A 17,367-nucleotide genomic window follows, 5' to 3' on the forward strand; every position below is an offset into this window, starting at 1 on the left:
CAGATGGTTCAGCAGTGAGTGCAGCAATGGTGGGTACCATCTGCATGGAAAGGTATGTGTAAAAGTCATGGACACAGATTGATAACTTGGAATGTAAGTTCCTGAGGGAATGGAGTATTTTGATTTTGAAGTTTCCCATCATTTAAAGGACTTATAAACATGAGAATTAATTCAAATGACTAGTATCTCGTAAGGGAGAAACTACTAGTCATTTGAATTAATTCTCATGTTTATTTCACCAAGTTATAGCTTGCCAAAACCTGATTTTTCTGTGCTGGTGAGGTCTTTGTACTGTTAGGTTATAGGTCACATATAATCATTTTGAATATTTTTAGGAATGTGGAAAAACAGGAGCCCTGAAAGGTAATTTCCTGCCAACCACTGCGATCACCCTTTAGGTTTCCCTGTGCCTGCAAATCTTGTGAAGGAGCACTAGCCTGTAAGAAAGCCAGGTGGCAACCTTAAGTGTGCTGGAAAATGGCTAGAGTAGCTAGTGTGCTTTGTGCCCAGTTGCAAGAGCAGCTCATGGGCTGGCGCTTGGGCAAATGTGTATTTGGAAGTTACTGATAAATGGCCCAAAACTTCAGTACAAGGACATTAACAAAAGAGCAAGTAGTGACTGTTAGGTAGTTTCTCTGGCAAGTGGACGTCTCTTCCAAGTCCTTGCCATATTCAGCTCATGAGAAGAACTTGGTTACATGAACTGGGGCATAGAGGACAGTAACTTGTATCTTTAATTTCAAAACCTTCAGGCATATTCTAGACCAATCCTGGAGTTGAGATTACTTGTTTCTCTAATGATACCCTGATTTTTAGAAGATGTAACTATTCCCTAACCTCTAAGGCAGGCTCTTACATTTCACCCCACTCTACCTCTATAATGTAGTTTAAATAGTCCATGGAGCCTAGATGTCTTGTTGGGCTGACACTTGTTTTACATTTGGCCTGTTTTCACTTGTTAGCTGTTGGGCTCCTAAAAGATGAATGTCTTGTGGGTATTTGGGGCTTTTGGACTTCAGAAGATTCCTAGCCAGTTGTGTTTCTGGATTAATTTGGTAGCTTCTGTCATTAACTGCTTTTTAACAACTGGTTTCATGGTTTCACTTGGTCCCAGAAACAGGTTTAGGTTGTTTTCTATTTTCATATTTTGCTATGAACCCTTCTGGCCACTGCAAGAATGGAATTATGTTGCAAAGGGTAAAGACTTTGAGGACTTTGTGAAGGTTGAGAAAAGGAGATGGACGAATAGCCATTCCAGTTTAAAGGACATCATTATTTGGGAACTCGGTCTCCAACCCCAGCAGTGACCATTCCCTTTTGAATATATGGCTGTGTTTATGAAGACTTAGAAATTTACTTTGTAACAGGTCTGAGGGGAAGGACTGCAGTTTTGTGATTAAACAAAAATAGTGAGGACTTTGCCAACTTGATTAGTTGGTGACATTGTACTCATACTACTCAAGGGAGGCTAGGCTAAATGTAGCTGGATTGAAGTTTGCAATACCCAGAAGAAAGAAAAGTGTAGAAAGAGGGAATATGTGTGTCCTGCTAGGAAGTTTGAGGCTCCTTTCAGGTTGATGTTTATACAGTTTTAACAGCCAAATAGCTGGAGAGTCTCCATTATTCACTGTCTACTAGATGTTGAATGTGAACTTGTTTTCCTAAGAACTACAGCTTTGTGAAGTACCATCACCATCGTACATAAAAGGTGCAGCTGTCTGGTCAGACTCATCCGTCTGCTCAGGACCTGATTCTCCTGTGGGTTTGCCCAGCTGGGGTTCATTTGGAAGGGTATATGGCTTCTGATATTTCTGAACCCTCTTGGTGACTGGTGAGGCAATGAAATGTTTTACAGCACACTTGGAAAGTCATTTTGAGTTCTTAGGCATAATTTGGCTTCCTTGACTGTAGGAGTGGGTAAATGATCCTCCAGATGGGAAATAGGCATCCTCCTGAAAAGGGGAGCTTTGTTTGATTTGGGCTTTTTTCTCAAACTTGACATGTGCAGTCAAAACCTGATAGCCTTTTAAACTATGTTTAAAATTCAGCTCAGGGCAACTTGATAAGCCCCACTTAGAAGAGCCTTATGTGCCCGACTAGCCTACTATGCGTTAATGGTGTAGCCCTCAACACTGATACATACATGTGTTTTAAGTCAGGAGTGACCTCTGGTAATGAAGTATAAGCAGGTACCCCATTGAACCAAGGTGCCTTTGCATATGTTGATGCCACTTAGGATTTCCCATTGCAGGACAACCCAGAATTGTTGGTCCATGGCTTGCCAGTTCTATTTTCTCCGGTCCACTGTGAGGGAGGTGGTCAGAACAAAGTGGAACTGACATGGCTTCCTTCAGTAAAAGCTCTGGGGGGGTGTTTATTTCAAATTCACAAATAAGCCCCACCACCTTCAATATTTGCCCCTTACATATATGGCCTCCTTATAGTAAAGTCCTGCCACAAAGGGCTGGTGAGCACAGGATACCAGCAAGTGGCTAAACAGTCCTAGGCTGGGCAGTGAACTAGGATCCCCTACACAGGGAAGCCATTGCCAGGAGGTCTAGTGTAGGCTGGTTACTCTCCTGAGATGGTGACTTTCTTGAGGCGCAAACGTGCTTTCTGTATGGATGGGCTCTTTAGGACCAAGGCAGAGCAATGGCCCTGGCTGAACCTGAAAGCTTCGGTTGGGTCAAGCGATGGGTGTCTGAGAGACGTTTGGTTTATTCATCTGTGATGTGTAATTGGGCTTGATTTGGGTGATGCATATATATTTTTTAATTTTTTATTAAGGTATGATTGATACACACTCTTATGAAGGTTTCACATGGAAAAACAATGTGCTTACTACATTCATCCATATTATCAAGTCCCCACCCATACCCAATTGCAGTCACTGTCCATCAGTGTAGTAAGATGCCACAGATTTGCTATTTGCCTTCTCTGTGCTACCCTGTCTTTCCCATGACCCCCCACACCATGTGTGCTAAACAGAATACCCCTCAGTCCCCTTCTCCCTGCCTCCCCCCCAGCCCTCCCCCACCCCTCCCCTTTGGTAACCACTAGTTCATTCTTGGAGTCACTGAGTCTGCTGCCATTTTGTTCCTTCAGTTTTGATGCATACATTCTTACAGTGACTCTGGACAGGCCAGTACTCCGTGGGGGTGACAGGTTTCAGATCAGCCGATTTCGCACTGACATCCGAGAGGATGAGAAACCAAAGTGGTGGAGGGGTTGGAGGCAGAGGAGGCTGACCCAGCCTGGGGTGGACCGGCCACGAAGTGTCTTGCGGCCGGCAGGCGGCGCTGTCGCCACCCGGGCCCACCCCTTAGGGCGCGCGGCAAGGCAACTAGAGAACCCCGGCCCGGGAAGGGTTCTTTCCTGCCCTTCTATCCCGGGGCGGGGGTCAGTGTTGTAAACAGCGGGAACTGCAGCCTCTGAGGAGGGGACACAGCCCAGATCCCGCACAACCTCGGATCTGGGGGAGGCGCTGGGGCCGCAGGTTCAAGAGTGAGGTCCCGGGTATTGATCCCGCGCGGCCGCGAGGCGGCGCTGATTCTGCGTCCCGCGAGGGCCAGCGGACTTCGGGAGGGGGCGCCCGATCCCGCGGCTCGGCGCCGCTCCCCGGGAAGTTTCAAGTTTGAAAGTCCTGGCGCGGCCGAGGCTTCCGGAATCGGAGTGGTGGAGAGGAGGGGCCGGGAGGCCGGAGTGCCGCCATGGAGGAGGGGGCGCCGCGGCAGGTGAACGGCGCCGGGGCCGGCAGGGCTGCTCGCGCGCGCCGAGGGGCGGGGGAACCCTCTCTCACCGCTGCGGGCGTGCCGAGCTCCGGCCGCGTCCCCAGCCATGGCTCCGCACCCCCGACCCCTCCCCGAATCCCTTCCCAGCCCCTGCCCCGGCCCCCCCTCCATCTTCGCAGGGCAGACCTGAGCATGCGGGTGAGTCGTTCACGTCCACTGGAAACGTCCTTAAATCACCCCCAAGTGACTCAGAGCCTCTAGTCAGGCAGGCTCATGAGCGCATTTGAATCCTCAGGGCCACCGGGGTGGGCCCCAAAATTTCCGAAAATAGGTTCTCTCGGGTCTTTCTAAGGCCTGTGCGAATCTCCCGGAAAAAGCAATGCGGGACGGGCGCGGGCACGTTGGTACAGGTCCCAGAGGACGAAAGTGTGCGCACGGGGGAGGGCGGCCTGGGAGGGGCTCAGCCCCGCGCGCTCGCGGGGTTCCTTCCTCGTGCGCACTGGCACGTGAGGCGTGTGCACGCGAGGGTCGGGACCTAGCCCAGAGCCCGCGCGGGAACCTTCGGGTACACAGAGTGGCGAGGGGGCGGGGTTCCTGCCAGAGCTGGCAGTAGGTGCCCCTGGACCCAGGGGCCAAGGTGGTGTGCGTGTCTGTTACTGGAGAGGGGGCGGGGGAGTTCCAGCCCAGAGCAAATGGGGCGGGGGTGTCTGGTCAAGATAGGGCCCCCAGCCGCAGAGCAGAAGGGGAGAGGGATGTGTGTACATGGCAGGATTCCAGCCCAGGATAGACAGGACCGCGGGGTATACTCAGGGGTGACGTGTCCCGAACCAGACGCCTTCGAGAGCCCCCACCCCAGAGGCTCAGAGAGGCGTCTGCCCCCTCCTACCCCCTTTCTCCGGAGGTCCTGTGGCCCGTTCCAGAGGTGGCTTGTACACATTTTCCTATTTCCTGTGAACCTCCGCCCAGCAGCCCCAGCTGGGTGACTCAGGACCCCGGTGGCCGGGCCCCCTGCTCCATGGGATCTTTGTTTGCTCAAGCATTTGGCTCTGGCCCGCTGGCCTAGGGCCGGCAAAGGATTTCCTGAGCCCCGCCCTTGCCCTCTGACAGCCGAGCTAGCGGACCAGAGGAGGCCTAGGGTTGGGGGGTGGGGGGCCCCTGAGTCTGGGGTAGCCACCCTTCCCCTGGGCTCAGGAGATGGCGAGCAGAGAGGTAAGATGGAGGTCCTGCAATGGGGGCGGGTGTCATGGGTTACCCTGGGCTGAGGCAGCTTTGGCACCAGTTGGTTTGAAATCTCAGCCTCTGAAAAGGAGGTTTTCCTTTCTGTCTCTAACTGGGTGAAGTGGTGAGAAAGCTCCTACTTCCTCCCGGGAGCTGAGCTGGGAATGGGCCCCAGAGACCTCTTCAGCCCCCTCTCTGTACCCTGCTTTGCCACCCGAGGCCCTAGGGCATCAGGGCAATAGCCCTGGCCTCTACTCAGCCCTGGATTGTGGCTGCTTCTCTGTGACCCTGGGTGAATCTCTCACCTCTCTTCTGGCTCCAGATCAGCCTGAATTCCAGCCTTAGAGCAGCCTGATTAAGAGTGACTGGCCGGGAGAGGCTGGGGCCCAAGCGGTGGTGTGACTTTGGGCAAATGATTTAGCGTCTCTGCGTCTCAGTTTCCTCATCTATAACTTGGGGCTGATGACCACTTACTTCATGGGGTTGCTGTGAGGACTAACACGTTAATGTGTGTGAAGCTCTGACACCAGACCCTGGCATCCAGTAGCACCGTTGTAAATAGTAACCGTTTCTCCCCCTGACCCTTCTCTCTAACGGCGGAGGACAGCAGCCGTGGGGTTTCCATCTGGCTTAGAGATCCTAGCTGTAAGGTCCGAGGCGCCTCCCAAGCCCCATGTGTCCATCCTGCGTGTCGTCCACACCTCCCCTCTCCCGTCCGCACCCCCGTCAGTGGTGAGCTGGGGTTGGTGGCGACAGGGACTGAGTGGAAACAACTCCTCTGCATTCCACAGCCTGGGGCAGGCCAGCGGCCCCCAGAGGACGAGAAAGAGGTGATCCGCAGAGCCATCCAGAAGGAGCTGAAAATCAAGGAAGGTGTGGAGAACCTGCGGCGGGTGGCCACAGACCGCCGCCACCTGGGCCACGTGCAGCAGCTGCTTCGCTCCTCCAACCGCCGTCTGGAGCAGCTGCACGGAGAGCTTCGGGAGCTGCACGCCCGCGTCCTGCTGCCCAGCCCCGGGCCTGGCCTGGCTGGTGAGTGAGGAGTCTGAGCAGACCCCTTGGGACGGGAGGCGCCAGGCCAACCCAGCGTCTTGACCTTGGCCCTGAGCACTCCCAGAGCCTCCTCAGGTAGCCCCCGCCCAGGGGCAGGGGAGGAGAGAGCTAGGCTGTGGGAGGCACTTGGTTCTGGGTGAGGGGTTCACGTGCCCCACGCTCTGTGCACACAGAACCTCTGGCTGCAGGACCCCGGCCACTGACAGAGCAGCCTAGGGCCCGGCACCTGGAGGCTCTCCAGAGGCAGCTGCAGGTGGAGTTGAAGGTAAAGCAGGGGGCTGAGAATATGACCCACACGTATGCCAGTGGCACCCCCAAGGTAAGTCTCTTGGGGTCTGATGGGGAAAGAGTTGGCTGTCACATTAGTAGAGGAGATACTGCTGAAGTCCCATTCTGATAAAGAACTACAACCTGGTCATTGACCCTGTAAGAGAGACACAGTCCTAACCCTTATTTTGAGGGGGAGACACAGCCCCAAATCCTAGCTTAGTGGGGAAGGCATGGCTCCAGCCCCTTGTCTAACGGAGAAGGAACCCTGGTTTAATGGGGGAATCCAAGCCCAAGTCCCCAGTCTAGTAGGGAAGGCCCAGCTCCACATCCCAGCATGATGTGGAGCACGGCCCCAATATGATGGGGCAGGCCTGACCTGCGCCCTTGTCTGGTCTGATGGGGGGCGCTCTGCCCCAGACAGAATCACCAAGGGAGGCTTGACTCTAGTATCTGGACTTCGAAGGGAGGCTTGGCTTCAAACCTGGTCTGGTGGGGGAGGCTTGGCTCTCATCTCTGGTCTGACCAAGGAGGCTCTGGGCTAGTCCTGGTTCCGTGGGGCATATGTCACAACCCCCTAGGAGAGGAAACTCCTGGCAGCCGCTCAGCAGATGCTGCAGGACAGCCAGCTGAAGGTGGCGCTGCTGCGAATGAAAATCAGCAGCCTGGAAGCCAGTGGGTCCCCTGAGCCAGGTGAGGCCTGGAGGGACAGGGATGGGCAGGGCAGAACAGGGCGAGGCCTGAGGGCTGACTCCCTCCTCCCAGGTCCTGAGCTGCTGGCAGAGGAGCTGCGGCATCGACTGCGCATTGAGGCTGCTGTGGCCGAGGGTGCCAAGAACGTGGTGAAGCTGCTGGGTAGCCGGCGAACGCAAGATCGCAAGGTGCTGGCTGAGGTCAGACAATGGTCCCTTCCCGTTGCTGCTCCTCTCTGAGGGTCTGTTTGTTCTCAAAGCACCCTCTGCAGTGGCGGGTGGCACCGAGGACTGGCCGTGCAGGGCGGCAGTGAGGAAACAGGAAGCACATTGTGTGCAGACCTCATTCCATGGGGAGGGGTGTCTCCAGGTGGACTGAGCCTCTGACTGCAGCCCCTGTCCCCATGGGCCTGTGTCCCCTGCCTGGCTCCCCTCTGCAGGCTCAGGCCCAGCTCCAGGAGTCCTCCCAGAAGCTGGACCTCCTGCGGCTGGCCTTGGAGCAGCTGCTGGAGGGCCTACCTCCTGCCCACCCTCTGCGTGGCAGAGTGGCCCGGGAGCTGCGGACGGCTGTGTCTGGGACCCCCCGGTCTTCAGGGATGCCTGTGAAGCCCGCCGCCCTGACAGGTAGCCAGGAGCCCCTCCCAGTTCAGAGCACTCCCTCCTTTCCAGAGAGGAAAGGCCGTAGTGGGGAAGAACTTGGCAGAACAGTTCCGATCCTGGCCTTGCCACTCTCCAGCTGTGGGAACTTAGCAAGTGACATCCCTTTCCCAAACCTCAGTTTGTCCCATCTGTAAAATAGGGATGACAATTCATGGCTTGTTAAAAGGCCTAGAGTACAGCTCCATGGGACCATCCCATGCCCTAGCTCCTGGCTAAACACCAGTTCCTTGAGTTCTTTCTAAAATGATCTTCCAACCCTGGGCATTGCCTTTTTCTATAAGGTCTGTCAGAGTGCAAGCCCCAGGCCCAGGCTTCTTGAATGGTACCCTTAGATCCAGTTTACATCTTCAAAAGCTGTTCGAATCCTCCTGTTTCCTCTCCCCTTTAAGGGGTCAAAACTCTAGTGACCCTAAAAACAAATCTACTTGGTTGGCAAAACACACTTTGTATCCATTGAGGGAGGTAGGGCAGAGCTGGGATTCATTTCCACTGGACGGACAGGGAAAGCAAGGCCCCGGGACAAGGGGGAACAGGACAGGCAGGCAGCCAGACTTCCTGCTCCCCAAGCCCTCGTCCCCGCCGTGTTGTTGCCTGGGCCCTGAACTCTGGCAGCATGTCAGGGTGCACTCTGACTCCATGTGGCCTGGCTGAGGGCTGCGTTTCGTTCCTCTGCCTGTCTGCTGCCCTCAACACATGCATGAAGGGTACTCAGTAGGGGAAGGCCGCTTCGTCCGCTTGGAGGTGGCAGATGGCTGCCAAGGCCTAACATGGGTGTGGGTTCAGCCATCTCCACGAGAAGGTAGCATTCCTGGGGTCCCAGGTGCCCACTGGTGGTGGCAGTGGGAGGGTGGCCCCTGATGGCATTGCCCTTCACACTCCCTCCAGGGACGCTGCAGGTCCACCTCCTGGGCTGTGAGCAGCTGCTGACAGCCGTGCCTGGACGTTCCCCAGTAGCCATGCTGGCTGGGAGCCCCTCCCAGAGCTGGCTTCGGGGCAGGGCCAAGCAGCAGCGTGGTGGAGGTGAACTGGCCAGTGAGTAGGAGGCACAGGGAGTGGGGTTTTGGGAGTACAGCAAAGGACCCCCACTCCCAGCCTGCCCTGAGCCCCAGCTCTGGCCCTGCAGGTGAGGTACTGGCTGTGCTGAAAGTGGACAATCGTGTTGTGGGCCACACAGGCTGGGGTCCGATGGCCAAGCAGTCCTGGGACCAGACCTTTGTGGTCCCCCTGGAACGGGTGAGGCTAGCCTTTGTGTGGGCAGGGGTGGCCTTGGGCCTTGAGGTGGAAGGCTGGCCAGGTGGGAGCTGGTGCCATGTCCTGACCCTGCATCCCCATGCAGGCCCGAGAGCTGGAGGTTGGGGTGCATTGGCGGGACTGGCGGCAGCTGTGTGGCGTGGCCTTCTTGCGGCTGGAAGACTTCCTGGACAATGCCTGTCACCAGCTCTCCCTCAGCCTGGTGCCAAAGGGGCTGCTCTTCGCCCAGGTGCCCATTGGCCTTGCCCCCTGACCTCCAGGACGCCTGGCTCCTTCAGAGCTAGAAGGGGCTGTAATACTGTGCAACCCACCCATGTATGGGAGTGGAAATTGAGGCCTGGCAGCAGGAGGTTACCAAGAATGAAGGATTCCCAGCCCCTCTGTCCTTATCCTGACTTTCATGCCTCATGTGTGACCCAGGACAAGTGCCTCTCTTTTCTGGGCCTCAGTTTCCCCACTGGTACCAACTAACATTGAATCTGTCTCTCTGGGCTCCTCTGGCTCTTGCATCATTGGCACAGGAGGCTTAGGCTGGTCCTGGAGGCTGGGAGTTGCCTATGGCTGATGGGATAGGAGGAGACTGGTCTTCAGCCCTGCCCCCTGCCCCCACAGGTGACCTTCTGTGACCCTGTCATTGAGAGGAGGCCCCGGCTGCAGAGGCAGAAACGCATTTTCTCTAAACGCAGAGGTGTGGCTTGGAGAGGAGAGGGCTGTGCGTGTAGAGGGAGCGGGTTGGGCTGTCAGGACCCCCTGGGACTGAACCCCACTTTTGCCCTAGGTCGGGACTTCCTGAGGGCTTCCCAGATGAACCTCAGCTTGGCGGCCTGGGGGCGCTTGGTCACGAGCCTTCTGCCCCCCTGCAGCTCTCCAAGCACAATCAGCCCCCCCAAAGGGTGCCCCCAGACCCTGGCCGCACCCCGGGGAGCTGCAGACCTTGCTTCGCCCAGGTGAGGACCCATGTTGCCTGCGTCTGCCTGCTCTTCTGTGGCATCCACCCTCTGCAGGTGCAGCCAGTCTGTGTTTCTGCCCCAGTTGCTTACCCTCTGACCCTCTGTCTCTTGGCCTGGCTGTGTGTCTGTGCCTTCAGTTCTTCCATCTGTTTGTTCCCCACAATGTATCTCCTTCCCCACAGTAATTGCCCACCCAAGAAGACCCCCTTGGAAGAAGAGATGAGGCCCCCTCCCAAGCCCCCACGCCTCTGCCTGCCCCGGGAGTCAACCCCTGAGGAGACGCCGGTGAGGGGGACGCTGGTAGCTGCAGGGGACCACTGAGGCGGGGTGGCAGGGCCCGCGGGAGGGAGGCCCTGCTCTGCCCTGAGCCCCTCTGCCTTCACAGCGCACCAAACGCCCTCACATGGAGGCCAGGAGTCCGGTTGGGCCGTCTCTACCAGCCTCCACCACCAGGTACCCCCCGGCTCACTTTCACATTTGAGACATTTATCTGCTTCCCTGAGTGTCTGCGTGGCCATCTGTGGCTCACCCACAGCTCCTTGCCGTGTCACTGGCTCGCTCTCAGGTTCTTCCTCGCTGAGCCCACCTTACTGGCACTGGCTCCAGCTGTATGCCAGACTCCGGGGCACTGCTGTCCGAGGAGCCCCTACTCAGGCTCTCCAGCCTCATAGGTGGGGCGGCCCAGGACCGGGCATAAAGGGTTTGGAACAGCTTGTGGTGGAGGGCAGCCCTTGTCCCAGGGGGCTTCCTGTGCCCTCTCTCTTGCAGGAACCCCCCCCGGCTTCAGGACTTCCGCTGCTTGGCCGTGTTGGGCCGGGGACACTTCGGGAAGGTAGTGCCTGGGAGGGTGGGTGTGGTGGAGGCGGGTGGGCAGGCCATCAGCTCGGAGGATGCTGTGCTCTGTGGGGTAGTGGGTGGGGGAAATAAAGGCTCCTCTGCTGCTCGCCTGGAGCCTGACCTCTCTGGTCTCCAGGTCCTCCTGGCCCAGTTCAAGGGCACAGGGAAATACTATGCCATCAAAGCACTGAAGAAACAGGAGGTGCTGAGCCGGGACGAGATAGAGAGGTGTGTAGGGAGGCTGGGGGGCACCTGGCCCTGGAGGGTACCCCGATGACTGCCTGGGCTGGTTGCAGCTGAATGCTCCTGGGGCTTTGAAGAGGTGACCCTGTGGGGCCAGCCAGGCCTGTGCTCTCCCTTAGCACCTGCAGGTGGCACTGTGTGCCCTTGGGCAAGTCCCCTCTTGTCTCTGTACCTCAGTTTCCTCATCTATAAAATGGAACATTGGCGGTTGTGCGGGTTCAGCGGCCCATGTGAGCCCCTGATGCATAGACACTGTCCCTGTCCCTGCCTGGTACCTTGGAGACCCTGTGAGTCAGGCGTATCGTGAGCGGCAGGGCACACATTCCCTCCAAAACCCGCACCCTCTGCTGCAGCCTGTACTGTGAGAAGCGGATCCTAGAGGCTGTGGGCTGCGCGGGGCACCCCTTCCTGCTCCCCCTCCTTGCCTGCTTCCAGACCTCCAGCCACGCCTGCTTGGTGACCGAGTTCGTGCCTGGCGGTGACCTCATGATGCAGATCCATGACGATGTCTTTCCTGAGCCCCAGGCCCGGTGGGTTCCCGTCCTTGTCTGCCTCTTCCAGCAAGCCTTCCCTGATTCCCTGTGCTCAGCTCCCTTCATCCCACTTCCTGGGGCACCCATCGGCAGAAGAGCATGGAGGCAGGGAGGCCTCCTGGTTATCAACTTTCACAGCATTTGTGACCTTGGCCCTTAGTTTATGTAGCTGTGAATTAGGCTAATAATTATTTCCTAGGCTGATCCCGTAGATGAGTGTAATATTTATAAATCGCTGAGCACAGGGACTGGTGAGCAGTAAGTGACTGGCAGCCGATGTTATTTCTTGCCCATCGGATTGCAAGCGCTGGAGTCTGGGTTTGCATGTCAGCTCTGCCACTAGCTGTGTGACCCCGGGTGCGTCAGTACCTGGAGGCTCAGATCCTCATTCGAAAAATGGCCGTGATGCCCATCAACCGCAGGGTGGGAGGATGCTGGGAGAGTAAGGCGTGAGAACGCTGGGCGTCAAACCTGGCACCATCTAAGAGCCCAGGAAGGGTAGGTTGTTAGTGGGCAGCAAACTTGGGACAACCTTGGGGCTCTTGTCTGGAGGAGTTCCCCTCCCGGCCATGGGAGGCGTATCCCAGCCTCTCATCCACATCTGACCCTGGCCAGGACATCCAGGGGTCTCCAGGCCGTGGCCATCCTGGCGCCTCCCCGCCCTGCCCACTGTCGTCCTGGGCCTGAACTCCCCCTGCGCCACCCCTCCAGGTTCTATCTGGCCTGTGTGGTCCTGGGGCTGCAGTTCTTACACGAGAAGAAGATCATTTACAGGTAACTTGCCCCCAGGATGCCGGGGCTGGGAGGCCAGGGGAGCAGGTGCTGCCCTCCTCCTAGGCTATTCCAGAGGCCCTTTGATCTGCCCCCTCACCCTCAGGGACCTCAAGTTGGATAATCTTCTGCTGGACGCCCAAGGTTTCCTGAAGATCGCAGACTTTGGGCTATGCAAGGAAGGTGGGTGCCTCTGGTCCAGGACCCCATCTCTTAGCCTTGCTCACAGCCCAAGCCAGCAGGGCAGGGGGCAAGTGGCACTTGCTAGGAGAGCTCCCTGCCCTGGCCCTCCTTCCAGGGACCAGCTGGACACACTGACTCTTCCTTTCCACCCCAAGGAGCTCTGAAAAGAGCCCTAGCTTGCCCTTGGCCAGGGTGAGAGCCTGTGCTTAGAGCTAGGAGAGGGGAATGGGTTCTGCTTTCTAATGACCTTGGCCTGTGAGCGTGGCTGAAACCCAGCTTCCTCATCAGTCAGATGACATAAAAACTGTCCCCGCCTCTGAGGGTATGGGGCAGGGCTTGGCATGGGATGGGGTCCATGGGGTCGTAAGGGTTGCCTGTTGATTGTTACAACTGTGGAGGTTATCGTGGACAAGACACCACGCCCACGTCGGTGTGTATGTTGGTGTGCAGGGATCGGCTTTGGGGACCGGACAAGCACCTTCTGTGGCACCCCGGAGTTCCTGGCCCCCGAGGTGCTGACCCAGGAGGCCTACACCCGGGCCGTGGACTGGTGGGGGCTGGGTGTGCTGCTCTACGAGATGCTGGTGGGCGAGGTGAGTGTTATGCTGGGGCTGCTGGGGCCTCTAGGTCCGGGTGGGGTGGGGGTGGCCTATGCAGCCTGCTGATCCCCATCCCCACAGTGCCCGTTCCCGGGGGACACTGAGGAGGAGGTGTTTGACTGCATTGTCAATGCTGACGCCCTGTATCCCCGTTTTCTGTCGGTGCAAGGGCTGGAGCTCATTCAGAAGGTAATCACTGCAGGGTCCAGGGCTGGGCCAGGCAGGTGCTGTGGCTCATGGGTCGCCCGTCACCACCCATCCTTGGGGTCCTGAGGCCCAGCTTGCTCATGGTACTTGAGGAGGCGAACAGTGTCTGGGGCCAAGGGCTCCGGTGAGTGTCTATCTTCTCGCCCAGCTCCTCCAGAAGTGCCCAGAGAAGCGCCTGGGGGCAGGTGAGCAGGACGCCGAGGAGGTCAAGACTCAGCCTTTCTTCAGGGTGAGTGGCCAGGGCCGTCGTGGGCCTGTTGCCTGGCAAGCAGGCCTCACGTTACCATGTGGGCTGCTGTTACCCTTGTCTCAGGCCCCTCTCCCCTTGCCCCCAGACCACCGACTGGCAGGCCCTGCTTGCCCGTGCTGTCCAGCCCCCCTTCCTGCCCAGCCTCTGTGGCCCTACAGACCTGCGCTACTTTGAGGGCGAGTTCACGGGGCTGCCACCTGCCCTGACACCCCCTGACCCCCGCAGCCCCCTCACCGCCCGCCAACAGGTTGCCTTCCGGGACTTTGACTTCGTGTCAGAGCAGTTCCTGGAGCCCTGAGGGCCCCTCCTGGCATCTCCGCCCCTGCACCCCAGACTGTTAGAGCCCTGCTCACCCACCTGTCTGCCCATCTGGGTGCCCAGGCCTTGCTGGCATGTCTTAACGCTTGGGACTTGAGGTGGGGGCCCCGGCGTGCTGTGGTGGGCTTTCCTCCATCACTGCCCCCCTGCCCCACTCCCGCCACCCTTCCTCTGCCTCCCAGCGAGACCTGGCCCAGGAAGGCTCACACAGCTAGGAGCCGTTTGGTTTGTTTGTTTTTAATACTTGACTTGCTTTAAGGATCATTAAATATATAAAACTGCGTACTGGAGGCTTACTGGCTTGGGGGGCGGGGTGGAGGTAATCAGAAGCCCAGGCTGTTCGTGCCTGAGCCCCCACAGGTCCTCTTCACCCCCTTCTTCCAGTGGAGAGGGCAGACCTGCCCCGAGGCAGGGCTTCTGTGTTCAGCTGTGCTCCGAGGCCTGGGAGCAGCAGGCAGCGGGAGAAGCCCCCGGCCCGCTGGAGGCCTGCCCCTGCTGCATGTGGCCCTTCCGGCTTTCAGGCACTAGATGGTGGCCCTGCCTCCTGTAACTCTAGACAACTTGGCTGCGGCCCTCCTCCTCTTCTTCCTCAGCCCAGAGAGTCTCCCAGGACCCCGAGGGCCACCCACAGAAGAAGTGGGCCAGGTTGTGAATCAGGCCACGGTCGAAGGGGTTGCCGGGGCGCTGGCGGAGGTAGGCAATGCGGTGCGAGGAGAGGAACTCCCAGGTGGTAGTGTTGCTGGCCACCAGGTAGAGGTGCGAGGCCAGGAGCAGGCCAGCGACCAAAGAGAGGATGGACAGCAGCAAGAAGGTGGCAAACAGGAGCCCGCTGGACCGCAGCCATAGCCCCCAGGGCTGGAAGAACCGGAGGCCAGACCTGCAGGGCAGAATAGGGATGGGAACCCAGAGCTGGGGGTGGGTAGGGGTGCCCCAGGGAGCCCAGGTGGGCAGGCCATTTGGGAGAGGGAAGCTTGGCTCTCGACACACCTGTGGGAGCACGCTGCCTGCCCCCGCCCCCCCCACCAGACTGCGGCAGAACCCACCAGGCCAGGTACAGGCCCCAGAGAAGCACCACCAGCTGCACTGCCAGGTAGGCCACGAAGAGAGGGTGGTTGCGCTCCCCCACGCAGTTCTCCATCCAGGGGCAGTGGTGGTCATAGCGGCGCACACAGCGACGGCACTCACGGCAGTGCCGGGCCCGCAGGGGCTGCTGTGGGCATGGAGGGAAGTCGGTTCAATGCCAGCTCCCCTCTGGGCCCAAGAGTGAGGGGAGAGATGAGGGTGGGAGTTGGGCCTGAATCTGCAAGGCCTTCCTGGAGGGGCAAGGCCAAGGCCCTGGGGCAGGAGGTCAGGGAGTCTCAACCTTGCCCCTGACCTCTCCCACGAAGGTCCCTGCATCACCCACCAGCAGCAGGCAGTATCCGCAGCGCCGAAGGGGGATGACCTGAGGAACCATGGCTGTCTGCTCCTCCTTGGCCTCTTCCTGGAAATGGAATGCAGGGTGTAAGGGGAGGGGTCCTTTTTGGAGGTAGATGGCACTGGTGGGCATCTCCCTTAGGGCCTAGCCTAGCTCTGGGTGTGCACACTTTGGGGCCCATCCCTTGCATAACAGAATTGGTGGGGTGGGGCAGATTGGCCTGTACTAAATTAAATGAGGCTGTGTGACCTCTGCCAGTTGCTTCCCCTCTCTGGACCTTGGCTATTTCTCATTGTAGGATGGGATTCTAGGGCTGGCAAGAGGATTCAGAGATGCCCCAAGAAATCCCTTCACATAGAACCTGGCATGAGACTAGTATTGGGACCTTGGGTCCCCTACTGGTGGGAGGAGGGGTTCAGGCCCCCAGGGGCTCCCTGGTTACCTGGGCCTGGGGCTGGATGTTCACGTAACCCGGGTCCATGAGTGACACAGCCAGGTACAGCAGCAGGGAGCCCAGCACCAGGAGCAGGAAGGCCAGAGGCAGGAGCAGGTCCCCCTGCTCTTCCCACTGCCGCAGTGCTGGAGAGGCCCAGGAGAAGGAGAGTGAGGCCCAGGCTGGGACCAAATAGGAAGGCATGTGTGCGTGCCTGTGTGTGCATGTGTGTTGGGGTGGGGGAGTGCTGAAGGTAGGGAGTGCATCCCTGCCTGAAGATGGGGTTGGATGAGGGGGTCAGGTGTGACTACTGCATAGGGTACAGGAGGGAGTAGTTCAGGCTCAGCAAATAAAGGCAGTTCATCTGCACTCTGCCTGGAGAGCAACAGGGAGCCATGGAGGGTTACAGAGTCAGAGCTGTTTCTACAAACTATCCCAGGGCTGGTGGTCCCCCTGTTGGTAAGGAAATGAATGGGGTAGGTTTAAGTTTGGAGTCAAAGGCTTGTCCAGGAGGGAGAGGAGAGGAGGGTGGCTGGCAAGAGCACTGATAGGAGGGGTAGAGAGGAAGGTATGGGTACATAGGGGGTAAAGGGGTGAAGGGACCAAACTTGACTGGATGTCGGGGGAGAGAGGAGGGATCCCTGCCTCTGACTTCCGGATAGGAGAGACCAGCCAGGTCTGACGCTCAGGAACAGACAGGAGGCGGGGCCAGCAGGCTCCCAGGTTGCAGAGGTTCGTGAAGGGGGCCCAGGCCAGTAAGGGTCCAGTCCATGGAGGTGACTGAGGAATTTGTGGGGGATGGAAGGTGGGGAGTAAGGGGCGTGAGGCAGCCAGATGGCAGTGTGGACAACTCTGGTGCCCCTTGGTTGTTAAAGGGAGCAGAGAAGTAAGGGGGGTTGGGAGGTCCTTTCTGGTGGGGACCCTGAGCAGGTTTATAGGCTAAGGCGCAAGGACTGCAGAGACTAGAGAAGGTCTCTCGAGGAAAGTGAGAGCGCCCCCAGGCGGGAGGCTAGGGCCGGTGCAAGACGGGAGGGGTCGGGACAGCGAGGGAGGGTGAGGCCTTGGGCTGGAGGCGGCCCGTGGCAGGTAAAGAGATGAAGGGGTGGGCTGGTGGGGTGAACGGGGGCTACCGGGGCAGGGAGCGAGGATGGGGACCTAAGGGTCAGGCCGCTCCCATATGAGGTGTTCTCTTGCCCGAGGGTGGGAAGCCTGGACTTCGGCAGCTGGTGGCCATGGAGGTAGGGGGATGGGATGCCAGTCCTTGACCTAGTCGATCCTCGGAATCTTTTGGAGGGAAGGTTGGGAGTCAACTCCTGGGAAGGAGAGGGTGGGTCCCCGGACCAGGGGAGATGGGTCCTGAGATGGGCAGGGCATCTGGCAGGGATCAGGAAGGTGTTGGGATTAATTAGGGATCAACGAGGTATCGGACGAAAGCAGGTGGCTCTCGGGATGACAGAGGGGAAGGGGCCTTAGGAGCTGGCGGAGACGCGGCGAATCCCAGGATCCGTGGGGCTTCGGCAAGGAACCCAGTGAGATAAACGTCCGGGGAACCACGAGGGGCGGGGTGGGCCGCGGTCGTGCGGGGTCCGGCTCACCAGTGTCATGCAGGAAGAGCAGCAGCGTGACCCCCCAGGTCAGCACGGTGTGCGCGGTCCGCACCAGGACCCCGGCGCTGAGGAGCGCCCAGGGCGCCATAACCTCGCCCCCGGGCCCCACCCGGAAGAAGCGCTCGTTGGGGGCGGGCCCTCCGAGGT

General features: G+C 58.4%; 2 protein-coding genes across 11 annotated transcripts; one reads left to right on the top strand and one right to left on the bottom strand.

The window, feature by feature from the left end:
• The first annotated feature begins 3,445 nt into the window (after positions 1 to 3,445).
• On the top strand, positions 3,446 to 14,044 carry PKN3 (protein kinase N3). 5 transcript variants are annotated; one of them, XM_036913693.2, is made up of 22 exons: positions 3,446 to 3,734; positions 5,741 to 5,981; positions 6,176 to 6,321; positions 6,851 to 6,962; positions 7,035 to 7,162; positions 7,402 to 7,585; positions 8,507 to 8,653; positions 8,745 to 8,854; positions 8,958 to 9,101; positions 9,485 to 9,560; positions 9,651 to 9,819; positions 10,005 to 10,107; positions 10,208 to 10,275; positions 10,591 to 10,654; positions 10,796 to 10,887; positions 11,256 to 11,432; positions 12,147 to 12,209; positions 12,313 to 12,389; positions 12,840 to 12,982; positions 13,070 to 13,177; positions 13,344 to 13,380; positions 13,531 to 13,619. In XM_036913693.2, the coding sequence occupies exons 1-22, from the start codon at positions 3,711 to 3,713 to the stop codon at positions 13,617 to 13,619; spliced, it is 2,502 nt and encodes an 833-aa protein (XP_036769588.2). In that variant the 5' UTR covers positions 3,446 to 3,710. The 5 variants fall into 5 exon arrangements, with proteins under 5 accessions (XP_036769588.2, XP_036769582.2, XP_036769587.2 ...); XM_036913692.2 differs by having other exon boundaries at positions 3,478 to 3,734; positions 13,344 to 13,424; positions 13,531 to 14,044; XM_036913687.2 differs by having other exon boundaries at positions 3,470 to 3,734; positions 6,851 to 7,162; positions 13,344 to 13,424; positions 13,531 to 14,044.
• ZDHHC12 (zinc finger DHHC-type palmitoyltransferase 12) lies at positions 13,983 to 17,367 on the bottom strand. Of its 6 annotated transcripts, none has more exons than XM_036913708.2 (5): positions 17,209 to 17,367; positions 15,623 to 15,759; positions 15,169 to 15,246; positions 14,807 to 14,970; positions 13,983 to 14,640 (listed from the first exon to the last, which is right to left on the bottom strand). In XM_036913708.2, exons 1-5 carry the CDS (start codon positions 17,306 to 17,308, stop codon positions 14,316 to 14,318), a joined length of 804 nt encoding a protein of 267 aa, XP_036769603.1. In that variant the 5' UTR covers positions 17,309 to 17,367; the 3' UTR covers positions 13,983 to 14,315. The 6 variants fall into 6 exon arrangements, with proteins under 6 accessions (XP_036769603.1, XP_036769602.1, XP_036769604.1 ...); XM_036913707.2 differs by having other exon boundaries at positions 14,807 to 14,973; XM_036913709.2 differs by having other exon boundaries at positions 14,751 to 14,973.

Source organism: Manis pentadactyla, chromosome 3, assembly GCF_030020395.1.
Source record: "Manis pentadactyla isolate mManPen7 chromosome 3, mManPen7.hap1, whole genome shotgun sequence".
Classification (NCBI taxonomy): Eukaryota; Metazoa; Chordata; class Mammalia; order Pholidota; family Manidae; genus Manis; species Manis pentadactyla.

Excerpts from the sequence above, each read along its gene's own strand:
- ZDHHC12 (XM_036913703.2), bottom strand. The coding sequence starts at position 17,308 with ATGGCGCCCTGGGCGCTCCTCAGCGCCGGGGTCCTGGTGCGGACCGCG. Across the intron at positions 15,247-15,622 it reads ACATCCAGCCCCAGGCCCAG|GAAGAGGCCAAGGAGGAGCA; the intron begins GTAACCAGGGAG and ends TTCCATTTCCAG. Across the intron at positions 14,974-15,168 it reads GCGGATACTGCCTGCTGCTG|CAGCCCCTGCGGGCCCGGCA; the intron begins GTGGGTGATGCA and ends CCATGCCCACAG.
- PKN3 (XM_036913687.2), top strand. The coding sequence starts at position 3,711 with ATGGAGGAGGGGGCGCCGCGGCAG. Across the intron at positions 8,855-8,957 it reads TTGTGGTCCCCCTGGAACGG|GCCCGAGAGCTGGAGGTTGG; the intron begins GTGAGGCTAGCC and ends ATCCCCATGCAG. Across the intron at positions 10,888-11,255 it reads AGCCGGGACGAGATAGAGAG|CCTGTACTGTGAGAAGCGGA; the intron begins GTGTGTAGGGAG and ends CCTCTGCTGCAG.